This window comes from Oncorhynchus nerka, linkage group LG11, assembly GCF_034236695.1.
Source record: "Oncorhynchus nerka isolate Pitt River linkage group LG11, Oner_Uvic_2.0, whole genome shotgun sequence".
Classification (NCBI taxonomy): Eukaryota; Metazoa; Chordata; class Actinopteri; order Salmoniformes; family Salmonidae; genus Oncorhynchus; species Oncorhynchus nerka.
In genome coordinates this window covers 12081421-12095446 of record NC_088406.1, presented here as the reverse complement: position 1 = coordinate 12095446, position 14026 = coordinate 12081421, and the positions used below count along the sequence as shown (strand labels likewise).

The 14026-nt window shown below is 44.4% G+C and overlaps 2 protein-coding genes across 2 annotated transcripts in view; one reads left to right on the top strand and one right to left on the bottom strand.

Annotated features, from left to right (window-relative positions):
- Window positions 1-1106: 1106 nt before the first annotated feature.
- On the top strand, window positions 1107-7764 carry LOC115137727 (extracellular calcium-sensing receptor). The gene is given in 11 exon segments (XM_065024973.1): window positions 1107-1351; window positions 2091-2299; window positions 2488-2591; window positions 3356-3535; window positions 3723-4439; window positions 4635-4692; window positions 4695-4843; window positions 4917-5040; window positions 5165-5358; window positions 5437-5718; window positions 5822-7764. Coding segments are annotated over 11 exon segments (2685 nt in total). The 3' UTR covers window positions 6245-7764.
- LOC115136576 (extracellular calcium-sensing receptor-like) overlaps window positions 7737-14026 on the bottom strand; it is a 6987-nt gene continuing 697 nt past the window's right edge. Inside the window, exons 2-9 of the mRNA XM_029672117.2 lie at window positions 13744-14026; window positions 13481-13567; window positions 12957-13223; window positions 12370-12576; window positions 11948-12220; window positions 11543-11770; window positions 9561-9684; window positions 7737-9468 (exon numbers count right to left, since the gene is read on the bottom strand). The exon at window positions 13744-14026 is cut by the window's right edge and continues 12 nt beyond it. Of these exons, the coding sequence (XP_029527977.2) occupies window positions 8555-9468; window positions 9561-9684; window positions 11543-11770; window positions 11948-12220; window positions 12370-12576; window positions 12957-13223; window positions 13481-13567; window positions 13744-14026 (2383 nt within the window). The 3' untranslated portion in view covers window positions 7737-8554. The remainder of the gene's footprint in view (window positions 9469-9560; window positions 9685-11542; window positions 11771-11947; window positions 12221-12369; window positions 12577-12956; window positions 13224-13480; window positions 13568-13743) is intronic.

Sequence of the window (14026 nt, the reverse complement as noted above, 5' to 3'; positions counted from 1 at the left end):
CTTATCTTGGTGTTTGTTTTTTCTTCTCTCTATTTCTCTCCATCTTTCTCTCCATTTCTCTCTCTATTTGCCACCATCTTTCTCTCCATTTCTCTCTCTATTTGCCACCATCTTTCTCTCCATTTCTCTCTCTATTTGCCACCATCTTTCTCTCCATTTCTCTCTCTATTTGCCACCCTATTTCTCTCACCGACACACTCTCTAATTGTATTCTATGTTTATCGGTGTTGTAGCCACCGGGGTATACAACTACTCTTGCCATGGCATGTACACACACACACACACACACACACACACACACACACACACACACACACACACACACATGCACACACACACACACACACACACACACACACACAGTCCCCCCTCCCTGCCTGTGTTTTTGTATCTTGCTGTGTGTGGATAATGGGATGTAATTGCTTGTGAAATGAGCAGTAAGGGAGATGAGAGAGAGAGCACCTGTGGCCATCTAAATCCTCAAACTATTATTTGGAGATTAAGTCACACTATCCCTTCAGTCCTGGTCTTTGTACCCCCGTCACCCTCCTTCCTCACCCCACCATACTTCCATGATTGGTGCACAAAACTAAAAACATATTTTTCCATATTAAAAGTACCCTTGTCACCCTTGTCTCTAATCGTTTTGTGCAACACACTCAGGAGGCCTGTGATTTAGGGTCTCAGGGTGTCATCTTGTTTACTCTGTGTCTTCTCTATGATCTCTGGTCATTATAAATACCCTCCCTTATCCTCCACTGGGCCAGATCAGAGGAGGCTGCTGCCAGACCAAGCGCTGGGAGATAGAGACTGGTCGACTACCCAAGCGTGTCTTCACCTGACGAAGAACCACTGAGGCTGATCTGTGCTACATAAAACATCTGGGAGCAAAGTCCATTAACTTTCACCCACCAGGCTGGATGTAAAGACTGGGAGAATTTCTGATCATAATCTTTACACTCTTTTTGACTCATCTGTATGTTTCATCATTACAACTGTGGTGTAGTTTTTCATGTTTTATTCAGTATTTAGAAATTACATTGGGACAGGTTTTGGTCTGGTCTGGTCAACTGCCTTCCTGTCTGTGTGTCCAGAGGAGCTCCCCCATGTCCCCCTGGTTCACCTGGCTGACACCGGCCATTCCCCTGCTACTGCTCTGGCTGGTCGGGGATGGGTCAGGGATGGTTCAGGCAACTGTGTGTTCACGGTGGGATCGTTCGGTTGGTCTGGATGACCGTAGTCTCTCCCAGGAAGGTGAAGTCGTGATCGGTGGTCTCATCCCCTTCCATAACCTCCCTCCTGCTCCAGACCTGAGCTTCAGCCAACCCCCTGACCTGCAGGCCTGTGTCAAGTAAGTTATTTCATTTATTTCTGTTCTCTAACTTTTTTTTATCACACTTTTCTTGCGTCTTTCTTTTCTTTTTGAAATGAGATTTTAATCCTTGTTTATTCTTTTGATGTAAGTCATTTTCTTTCATTTTGGAACAGCATTTCATTTTTAGCAGGACACTTTTCTTTCTTTATTTTCCGAGCCTTATTTTTGTTTCATGTCAGACTTGATCTAAATGTTGTTCTCTTCAGAAGACTGGAAAATGGACCATTGGACTTGTACTTTTTACACAGAATCTTAATCAATTAAAATTGAAATGCTAAATGTTTTGCTGTTGACACAGAATCATAATCACTTCAAAATGAATTGTAAAATTGTTTTGCAGACAATTTCAAATCTGATGTTAACAAATTGTCTTGTTTTTGTCCAACTTCTCTCTTCAATTTTAACATGGTCATCTCAGAGAGAGAGACTGTATTTGTTGTAGCACGGGGCTCTATTTCTCTGAGCACAATGAGGCATATTTCTTGTAAATGCAACCACCTAAATAATATTGCTGTCACAGATTGTGGTATTTTTCCATCGTGTTCAGCATGAAATATATTTTTGTTGTGCTGTTTTATGTTGAATGTTGTTTCTCCTCACAATAAATTACATGAATCTGATTACAGGCTTACATCATCCTCAATTACACATGATGAATGTTTCTCTGTCATTCTCGCTCTCTCTCCTGTCTCATGTTTCACATCCCTGCTCTCAGTTTCCAAGAGGAACCATTGCAATGGGCACATGCGCTGGTGTTTGCGGTGGACGAGATTAACCGTAACCCCTTCCTGCTGCCGGGGGTTCGGCTGGGCTACCGTATCCTGGACAGCTGTAATCAGCACCCCTGGAGCCTGCGAGGGGCACTGTCCCTGGTGTCAGGGGGGAACATCAGATGTGAAACTACAGAGATTTCTAACCTCAAATGTGATTTTAACCACTAACCTCAACCTCATTTTTACCTAAAATTAAAATGTATTGAAATGTATTTGCCAAAGAGCCAATAATATTGTGGAGATCCTACACTAAATTAATAACAAATATTGTAGTTCATGTACTTGGTATCATGTAGTTCTGATTAAACATCCATGTTATGGGTATTCTGTCCTGTCCAGCACGGCCATCTAGTGACTGCCCTGTTTCTCTGGTCATTGGTGATGCATCGTCCACTCAGACCATCATCCTGGCCAGGACCCTGGGGCCTCTCTCTGTGCCTGTGGTCAGTCTCTCTCCACACAACCAGGAAGTGCAATGGCTAGAACAATCACCATAATACTTTAATTCATCATATTTCAGATAGTCTAGAATTTACTGAGATATTGTTTGAGGGTATTTGGTGTTTCATAAAAACATATTGATGTGATTGTGTCCTTAGTCTCTCTCTCAACAACCAGGTTATATACTGAGTGGACACAACTTTAGGAACACCTGCTCTTCTATGACATAGACTGACCCAGTGAATCCAAGTGAAAGCTAAGATCCCTTCTTGATGTTACTTGTTAAATCCACTTCAGTCAGTAAAGATGAAGGGGAGGAGACAAGTTAAAACGTTTAAAATATTTTTTTTATGCCTTGAGAAAATTGAGACATGGATTGTGTATATTGGCCATTCAGAGGGTGAATGTGCAAAACAAAAGATTGTGAACGTGGTATGGTAGTAGGTGCCAGGCACACCGGTTTGTGTCAAGAACTGCAATGCCGTGTGTACCAAGAATGATTCACCACATCCAGCCAACTTGAAACAACTGTGGGAAGCATTGGAGTCAACATGGACCAGCATCCCTATGGAACGCTTTCGACACCTTGTAGAGTCCATGCCCCAATGAATTGAGGCTGTTTTGAGGGCAAATGGAAGGGCAACTCAAGGTGTTCTTAATGTTTTGTACACTCAGCTAGAAAGATTGCGATAATGCTTGAATTACTTATAATTCATCTGGTCTGGTATTTAGTGAGAAATGATTGATTCAATGGCGTTGTCCTCAGATCAGTTACCAGGCCAGCTGTGGCTGTCTCAGTGACAGACATGAGTTCCCTAACTTCTTCAGGACCATCCCCAGTGATGTCTACCAGGCCCTCACCATGGCACGGCTCACCTGGCTCTTGGGATGGACCTGGGTCGGGGCTATTGCTGTAGACAATGACTACGGTCGTCTGGCCATACAGGTGTTTCTTCATTTAACTTGTTTACGACTTTATAAATTCTTCCTCAGTTTACAGAAAAATAACTGCAGAATTTAATTTACATCACAAAACAATTGTACAATTGTATTTACATTATCTCGAATACTGGATACTTAAAAAATATATTTTCATCAACTTAGTATCAGTTTTGTGACAATTTGATCCCCAGGTGTTTGAGGAGGAGATTCGGGGGACGGGGGTGTGCCTGGCGTTCTTTGAGACCCTCAACCGGGCGAACCTGGTGAGTGATGTGGAGCGAGCAGCAGACACGGTCCAGGCCTCGACAGCACGGGTCATCCTAGTCTTCCTCTGGTACACTGACATGGGGGCGTTACTCCTGGAGCTGGGGAGGAGAAACGTGACGGACAGGCAGTTTCTGGCCAGTGAGGCATGGAGCACCAGCGGAGAACTCCTACGAAACCCCGCCCTCTTTAAAGTCGCTCAGGGCGTCGTGGGTGTGGCTATCCGCAGTGCACCTATTCCTGGCTTTGAGGCCCACCTTCGAAGTCTCAACCCCTCTCGTCGTCCCGGAGATGTCCTGTTGAAGGAACTCTGGGAAACGGTGTTTGGGTGTAGCCCTGGAGCAGCACATGGACACGGCACGTCTCTGCTACCCTCTCCCCTTCCTCCAACCCCCTCTGTGTCACTACCACACACCCCTCCTCCCACCTCCAGTTCCCCTCATCCACGCCTGGCCTCCTGCAGTGGGGCAGAGACTCTGGAGGGGATACAGAGCCCCTTCACAGACACCTCCCAGCTGAGAATAACCTATAACGTGTACCTGGCTGTGTATGCTGCAGCCCACGCCCTCCACAGCCTGCTGTCCTGCCCCCAGAGAGACAGCCCTACCTGGGGCAGCAGCCCAGCAGAGGTACTCTCATCTATTGCCCGTGTTAATTAGACATGATTTGCAAACACAAATAAATCAGGGGGGGAATTGGTCATGCCAATGTAATCATTTTTTGTTATTTAATATCAATAAATATTCATGTTCACTTAACAGTCACTATGGGGATATGTTTTGAGTTATTACATCATATTAACAGTGTAATGGTCATGTTTGTGTCTCCACTCCTCCAAGCTGTTGCAGCACCTGAACCAAGTTAACTTCACCACTCCACTTGGGGAGCCGTTCTACTTCCGGGCGCGGACGTCCCTGCTGTGTACGACCTTGTGAACTGGCAGGCCACGCCCCAGGGGTTGCTCAAACTAGTCACAATTGGCCGTGTAGACGGGTCCAATCTCCTCATCAACCAATCAGCCATCCAGTGGAACACAGGATCTAGTACGGTAAGAAAGACCATTTTTAAATCATGAAGTGAATGGTTTTGTTCAAATGAAATTATTTACATGTCATGTACAGGTGCCTGTGTCAGTGTGCAGTGACAGCTGTCCCCCAGGCACCCGTGTAGCCAGGAGGAAGGGGGAGCCTGTCTGCTGCTTCGACTGCATCTCCTGTGCTGAGGGAGAGGTCAGCAACACCACAGGTCAGTGTACTGAATATCGGCCATCTCACATCACTGAGGTGTGTGGTTATTCCCACAGTCTGTTATGTGTTAATGCTTACTTAAGACTTATTAGACTGAATAATTAATGATGCTTTTCTCCCAGGCTCTTTGCAATGTGACCGGTGTCCTCTGGAGTTCTGGTCCAACAGCCATCGGACCGCCTGCATCCCTCGTCAGCTCGAGTTCCTCTCCTTCAATGACGTGATGGGCGTCACCCTGACCACTGTTGCCGTGTGCGGCGCTGTGGCAACAGTGGCTGTGTTTATGTTCTTTGTGTACCACCGCCACACCCCTCTGGTAAGAGCTTTAATAAAGTGTTGAATGGGATCAAATTGAGAATTCTTATATGGTACCATGTGTGTGTAACCCTTCCAGGTGCGGGCCAACAACTCGGAGCTGAGCTTCCTGCTTCTCCTGTCCCTCAAGCTCTGCTTCCTGTGTTCATTGGTGTTCATTGGCCGTCCCTCTGTGTGGGCGTGTCGGATCCGCCAGGCAGCATTTGGGGTCATCTTCGTGCTCTGTCTCTCCTGCCTCCTGGTCAAGACCATCGTGGTTCTGGCTGTGTTCCGCTCAGTCAGGCCCGGTGCTGGGCAGCTGATGAGGTGTTTTGGACCCGTTCAGCAGAGAGGGAGTGTCTTCCTCTTTACCAGTGTTCAGGTGAGCGCTTTAACATTAAAATAACTTCAAAGTCACCTAACTGAATTAATCAGTCATTTGTAAGATATTTAAATTGTGTTTGTAATTTTGTTTGTAAACGCAGGTGATCATCTGTGCCGTGTGGCTGTCCATGAGCCCTCCCCTGCCTTACCGTGACCTAGGCCTCAAGGGGTCAAAGGTCATCCTGGAGTGTGAAGTGGGCTCTGTGGTTGGCTTCTCTCTGGTGCTGGGCTACATCGGCCTTCTGGCCTCCCTCTGTCTCCTCTTAGCCTTCCTGGCCAGGAAACTCCCAGACAACTTCAACGAGGCCAAGTTCATCACCTTCAGCATGCTGATCTTCTGTGCCGTGTGGATCTCCTTCATCCCTGCCTACATCAGCTCTCCTGGGAAGTACGCAGACGCTGTGGAAATATTCGCCATCTTAGCTTCCAGCTTTGGGTTACTGCTATGCATCTTCGCTCCGAAGTGTTACATCATCCTCCTGAGACCAGAGAGAAACACCAAGAAACACATGATGTCCAAATAGAAACCACCAAGAAACACATGATGTCCAATTAGAAACAACCAAGAAACACATGATGTCCAATTAGAAACAACCAAGAAATATATGATGTCCAATTAGAAACAACCAAGAAACACATGATGTCCAAATAGAAACCACATGATGTCCAATTAGAAACAACCAAGAAACACATGATGTCCAAATAGAAACCACATGATGTCCAATTAGAAACAACCAAGAAACACATGATGTCCAATTAGAAACAACCAAGAAACACATGATGTCCAATTAGAAACAACCAAGAAACACATGATGTCCAATTAGAAACCACCAAGAAACCACATGATGTCCAATTAGAAACCACCAAGAAACACATGATGTCCAATTAGAAACCACCAAGAAACACATGATGTCCAATTAGAAACCACCAAGAAATACATGATGTCCAATTTGAAACCACCAAGAAACACATGATGTCCAATTAGAAACTACCAAGAAATACATGATGTCCAATTAGAAACTACCAAGAAATACATGATGTCCAATTAGAAACCACCAAGAAACACATGTTGTCCAATTAGAAACCACCAAGAAACACATGATGTCCAATTAGAAACCACCAAGAAACACATGATGTCCAAATAGGAACCACCAAGAAATACATGATGTCCAATTAGAAACCACCAAGAAACACATGATGTCCAATTAGAAACCACCAAGAAACACATGATGTCCAATTAGAAACCACCAAGAAACACATGATGTCCAGTTAGAAACCACCAAGAAACACATGATGTCCAATTAGAAACCACCAAGAAACACATGATGTCCAATTAGAAACGACCAAGAAAGATATTGATGTCCAATTAGAAACCAGCAAGAAACACATGATGTCCAATTAGAAACCAGCAAGAAACACATGATGTCCAATTAGAAACCACCAAGAAACACATGATGTCCAATTAGAAACCACCAAGAAATATATTATGTCCAATTAGAAACCACCAAGAAACACATGATGTCCAATTAGAAACCACCAAGAAACACATGATGTCCAAATATTGTCATCTTTGTGTTTAGTTAATCACACCATCTCACTATTGTTCTGTATGGATAAACTTAACAAAGAATGACATGATACACTATATAATACTAGACAACAGAAAATACCTAACGTTGATGGACACAAATGAACAGGACTTTTCTACCCTGCTGGTAGTGTATGTTTCTAATGATTCAAAAATGAGTCAGCAGTGACTCATGGTTGAGTCAACAGTGAATCAATAGTTTGTCAATAGTGAATCAACACTTAGTAAGTCTTCCTCTGAATCACAATATGACTCTTCTTTTCAATAGACTTTAATGATATCCATTTCTCCCCTGAATGTCAGTTCTGAAAACAAATCAGTTCAATTAGATATGGTTAATGAAAAATGTTGTTTTATCCTTTCACATTTTATGAGGTGTGTAATTCTCTATTCCAATATGACACAGTTTCCTCATTTTTTTATAAAATATATCGCTAAATTTCAACTGTTCAATAAAAACACATTCTGCAACTCCTTTCAAGTCAAACTGTTTTATTTAATGAAAATGTGCATTAATGAATAATTAATTAATTGGTGAATAAGTGTGGCAGCAGAATCCTTGAGAAGGAACAGGGAAGTTAAGCTGTTCCACACAATGTGATGATTAAATTGAAAGCTTTTCGATGCAGAAACCCACTCATCGGGGATAACCTATCCCATAGAAGATTAAAGCCACGCACACAGACAAATTAAATACATTCAAAGCCTACTTAACAGGCCAAGGAAATAATATTTAGTCACAGAACATCATAATTATAATCAATAACATGCTACTACACATCACTAGAGTGCTAACAAAACAATACATCTCTTTGATTTCATTTATTGCCATCAAACTACAAACAGAAGTGGAAACTAAAAGGAGCTACTTCAAACTATTTGAGACCATCAAACTCTGTTACTATACATTTCTCCTTTCCTTTCTTTGCATGGCAGAGTGTGAAGTAAATCCCTAGCAGGCATAGTACCTCCACCTAGTGTTCATATTTCAGATCAGCACAGAGGACATGAAGAAGACGAGGAGAGGAATCCACTGTAAACTGCTGTTATGGTATTGAGCCTATGGGAGAATCTCAATTACTTTTCCGTGATTCCTCGTGTCCTCTCTCCTCGGTCTCCTTTTCAAAACCCAATGAACGAGAAGGTTAGATATCCCGCCCCTCCTGACCTTCTAATCTAATTGGTTTTGAGATGAAAGCGAGGAGAGAGGACGTGAGTAATCAAGGAAATGGAACGAAGATTCTCCCTATGTCTTGGTTGAGGCCCGGCCCATCAGAGCCTTCTTGGTGTTCCTCTCTGGCCTCAGCAGGATGATGTAACACTTTGGGCCGAACAGTGCCACCAGGATGCCAAAGCTGGAAGCTAAGATGGCGAATATCTCCACAGCGTCTGCATACTTCCCAGGAGAGCTGATGTAGGCAGGGACAAAGGATATCCAGACAGCACAGAAATTCAGCATGCTGAAGGTGATGAACTTGGCCTCGTTGAAGTTGTCTGGAAGATTCCTTGCCAGGAAAGCCAAGAGGAAGCTAAGGAACGCCAGCAGGCCAATGTAGCCTAACAACGCTCCGAACCCTGCTACCGACCCCACCACACACTCATATACAATCTTATCATTATGGTAGGCCGTGTTTTTGTGTGGAGTTGGAGAGGCTGAAACCAGCCAGGCTGTGCAGATAGCAGCCTGGAATGAGGTGAGAATCAGGACTGTTCCTCTCTGCTGCCCAGCACCAAACCACTTCAGGCTGGCATTGCCCCCGGGCTTAGAGGTCCTGAACACAGCCAGCACCACCATTGTCTTCACCAGTATACAGGAGACACAGAGAACAAAGCTGATACCAAATGCTGCATGCCTCAGCTGACACGTCCACAGCCGGGGCCGGCCAATGAACAGCAGCGAGCACAGGAAGCAGAGTTTGAGTGACAGAAGAAGCAGGAAGCTGAGCTCAGAGTTGTTGGCCTTGACAACAGGCGTGTTCCGGTAGCGGGTGAAGATTCCGAGGACCACTGCACAGATGAGGGCTCCTAGCAACGAGGCGGTCATCAAGGAGATGCCCAGGGCTTCCTGGTAGGAGAGGAACTCAACCCCCTTAGGGATGCAGAGGTCACGCTCCGGGCTGGACCAGAAGTCCTCTGGACACCTCGAGCACTTGGCCGAGTCTGACAGAAATGCATACATAGAAAATGTGGATAACATTTTCTCCAGCCCCACACCACACTCAAATTCTTTAAATAATATTAATTTCACTGACCTGTGGTGTTGCTGACCTCTCCCTCAGCACAGGAGATGCAGTCGAAGCAGCAGACAGGCTCCCCCTTCTTCCTGGCTACACGGGTGCCTGGGGGACAGCTCTCACTGCATACTGATCGTGGGGGCTATAAGGATGAAGGTGAGGGGGAATTTAAGCTTTATTTAACTAGGCAAGTCAGTTAAAGAACAAATTCTTATTTACAATGACATCCTAGGAGGGAGAACATCAGACTTTAATATGCCCATATTTATACTCCCATGTTTAATGTTTCTTTGCCCTCCACTGGTATAATTTGACACTGTTTCTGTTGCAGTAGTGAAATATAACTACAGTTGAAGTGGGAAGTTTACATACACTTAGGTAGGAGTCATTAAAACTTGTTTTTCAACCACCCCACAAATGTCTTGTTAACAAACGATAGTTTTGGCAAGTCGGTTAGGACATCTACTTTGTTCATGACAAGTAATTTTTCCAACAATTGTTTACAGACAGATTTTTTCTCTTATAATTCACAGTATCATAATTCCAGTTGGTCAGAAGTTCATATTCACTAAGTTAACTGTGCTTTTAAACAGCTTGGAAAATTCCAGAAAATTATGTAATGGCTTTAGAAGCTTCTGATAGGCTAATTGACATCATTTGAGTCAATTGGAGATGTACCTGTGGATGTATTTCAAGGCCTACCTTCACACTCTGTGCCTCTTTGCTTGACATCATGGGAAAATCAAACGAAATCAGCCAAGACCTCAGAATTGTTTTTGTAGATCTCAAAAACTCTGATTCATCCTTGGGAGCAATTTCCAAATGCCTGAAGGTACCACCTTCATCTGTACAAACAATAGTACGCAAGTATAAACACCATGGGACCACTCAGCCGTCATCCTGCTCAGGAAGGAGACGCGTTCTGTCTCCTAGAGATGAACGCACTTTGGTGCGAAAAATCCAAATCAATCCCAGAACAACAGCCAAAAACCTTGTGAAGATGATGGAGGAAACAGGTACAAAATTATCTATATCCACAGTAAAACGAGTCCTATATCGACATATCCTGAAAGGACGCTCAGCAAGGACGAAGCCACTGCTCCAAAACCACCATAAAAAAGCCAGACTACGGTTTCCAACTGCACATGGGGACAAATCGTACTCTTTGGAGAAATGTCCTCTGTTCTGATGAAACATTAATAGAACTGTTTGGCCATAATGACCATCGTTATGTATGGATGAAAAAGGGGGAGGCTTGCAAGCCAAAGGACACCATCCCAACCGTGAAGCACGGGTGTGGCAGCATCATGTTGTGGGGGTGCTTTGCTGCAGGAGCGACAGGTGCACTTCACAACATAGACGGCATTATGAGGTAGAAAAATTACGTGGATATATTGGAGCAACATCTCAAGACAACAGTCAGGAAGTTAAAGCTTGGTCGCAAATGGGTCTTCCAAATGGACAATGACTCCAGCATACTTCCAAAGTTGTTGCAAAATGGCTTAAGGACAACAAAGTCAAGGTATTGGAGTGACCATCACAAAGCCCTGACCTCAATCCTATAGAACATTTGCGGGATGGACTGAAAAAGCATTTGCGAGCAAGGAGGCCTACAAACCTGACTCAGTTACACCAGCTCCATCAGAAGAAATGGGCCAAAATTCACCCAGATTATTGTGGAAAGCTTGTGGGAGGCTACCCGAAACATTTGACCCAAGTTAAACAATTTGAAGCCAATGCTACCAAATACTAATTGAGTGTATGTAAACTTCTGACCCACTGGGAATGTTATGAATGAAATAAAAGCTGAAAAAATGTTTCTCTCTACTCTTATCCTGACATTTCACATTCTTAAAATAAAGTGGTGATCCTAACTGACCTAATTCAGGGAATTTATATGAGGATTAAATGTCAGGAATTGTGAAAAACTGAGTTTAAATGTATTTGGATTAAGGTGAATATAACTTCTGACTTCAACTGTATATAACTTTACAAATAACCTTTTTTGACTCAAAGTTCCAAAAAATTCTGTCCTCGTCCAGTGTGAGCTCTTGTCCTGCGGGGGCTGATTCGTCCATCACACCCACATTCTCCACCTGAATACTCCCATCCTGGAGCCACGCCCAGTTCATGATGTCATAGATGGCCAGGGCGTCCCCGTTGTGATCGAAAGAAACGCGATCACCTAACCCTGTGGTGAACTTAACCCTCTCCAGGTAATGGACCAGCTGGTCAGAGGAGGGGGATGGAGGGAACAGAGGGAAGAGAGGAAAGTGGAGGAGATTATGTAGACAAAAGACAGTATGAGGTCAGGGGACCTTGACTTAGAAAATAGGAAAAGGAAGTAAACAGTTGGCAAAGTTGACATCTGCATCTGTTTGTGTGTGATTGTGTGTGTGTCCCACCTGCCAGGGCTCCAGTCTCTGTAGGCTGGCACAGCTGTGCCCACTGAAAGGTCCTCTCCCTGGCACACACTGCAGAAGGTCATGCAGGGCATGGGCCAGGGCGTACACTGCCTTATACGCGCTATACTCCGGCCTGAGCTCAGACACCTCCCCATAGTTGGTCTCCACATCCCTCAGGTCCTCCTGACCTGTACATACATCACCCCCAGCCTCCACCCAACCTGCTGGGGGCTCCAACCTGCACCCAAACACAGCCTCCCAGAACTGTCTCACCTTATCAGAACAGAGAAGGAAATGTTAAAGAGGAACACTAGTTTTTATCTTCTGTAATGTAGTATTTATAGGCAAAGTAGCCTTATAAATGTTTTAAATATAATGTATGAAGAAATTAAATGCTTGGAGTTAAAAGACAACTACTTCACCATGTTGTTTCCAGGGTTATTGTCAGGATGGTCGTCGGGGCGGATGCTAAGCAGGAAGTCCCTGAGGCCGGGTATCTCTCCACGACGGATGGCGATACCCAGGGTACCCCCCAGGTAGGGCATGAGACGGGGGGTGTGAAACACAGAGGAGGAGGACCAGGCTTCACTGGCGATCCACTGGAGACCCTTCACATTCTGCACCACCACCTTGTAAAACCAGCTTTATATTTAATAATCTTGGCATCAAGAACAACACAGTGGTAATACGCTGTAACACTTTTATACACTGTTGTTTGTGAGAGTAACATCCTACAGCTGTTATGGCTGTTATGGCTGTAATAATGTCTGTAGAATGCATTTGATGATAGTATGAGGAAAATACGTGCTTACTATGACTGTGATATGTGGGTGTCCCCCCCAAGATATCTTAGGATGGATGCACTAACTGTCCAGGGACACCGATATGTAAAATATATGCACACATCACTGACTGTGAGTGTCTCTGGATTAGAGCCTCTGATACTAAAATGTGAATGTATTGTAAGAGTTATTTTAGATCAACTGTCAAGATAAAATCATCTCTGAACCTCATCCACCAGAGGGAGCAGGTAGGCCTCGACGGAGAACACCACCACCACACGAGCAGAGGAGCTCTTGATCTCTCCCACGATCCTCTGCAGCTCTGTGGGTCGGTTGTCTTTGGGCAGGACCTGGGAATAGGCCACACAGCCCCCTGACTCGGCCAGGCTTGAGTGGAAGGACCGGGCAGCATGAACTCCGTAGTCATCATCACTGAACACCAGTCCCACCCAGGTCCAACCCAACCGACGTAGGATCTGGATCATGGCTCGCACCTGAGATCACATCAACAGAGATTAGACATTACTGGTGTTATTACAGAGACTGGAGAGTATAGAGAGATCAACATAAACTACATACATTATTTTTGTCACCTTTTATTTAACCTTATCTAGTCTTTTTTAAATTTGTATTATTTACCCTTATATTTAACAGGAAATGCCATTACACAGTATGAATTGTATAGTGAGTATACATGGGAGCTGACGGTTCACTGTGTAATCATGTCATTGTAGCCTTCTTAGAGACAGACCTGGAAGGCGTCACTGGGGATGGTTCTGAAGAAGGATGGGTATTTTCCCCGGTCGCTCAGACAGGAACACGTGGCGTAATGACTCACCTGAGGGAGAGAAATATACAATGATTATTTTGTTATTCTTCAATGAATTAATATAATAGTAATGTTTCATGCCTAGACACATGTAAGACCTAGTGTTTCTCACTCAAATTGGGGTTTTGGAATACAAGAAGGACATTTCCAATAGTGTTGTCATCTTTCTATTCTTTCTGATTTACCATGGGAACCCGGAACAGCCCTAGGACACTGGAGATGGCGATGGAGTGTGTGGACCCTGGGTCTCCCACAATCCCTAGCACCGGGGGTGACCCAGAACAAGTCTCATCCAAAAAGAACTCTTTCTCTGTCCCACTGGCCAATGACATGGCAGCACGGAGCGATACGCCCAACTTCTGGCAGTTGTCGTAGAGCTGGTATCCGAGCGTGATGTTTGGCAGAAGGTCAGGGTTTCTGTTGATCTCATCTACAGCAAACGCCATAGTCTGGGCCTGCTGGAAACCA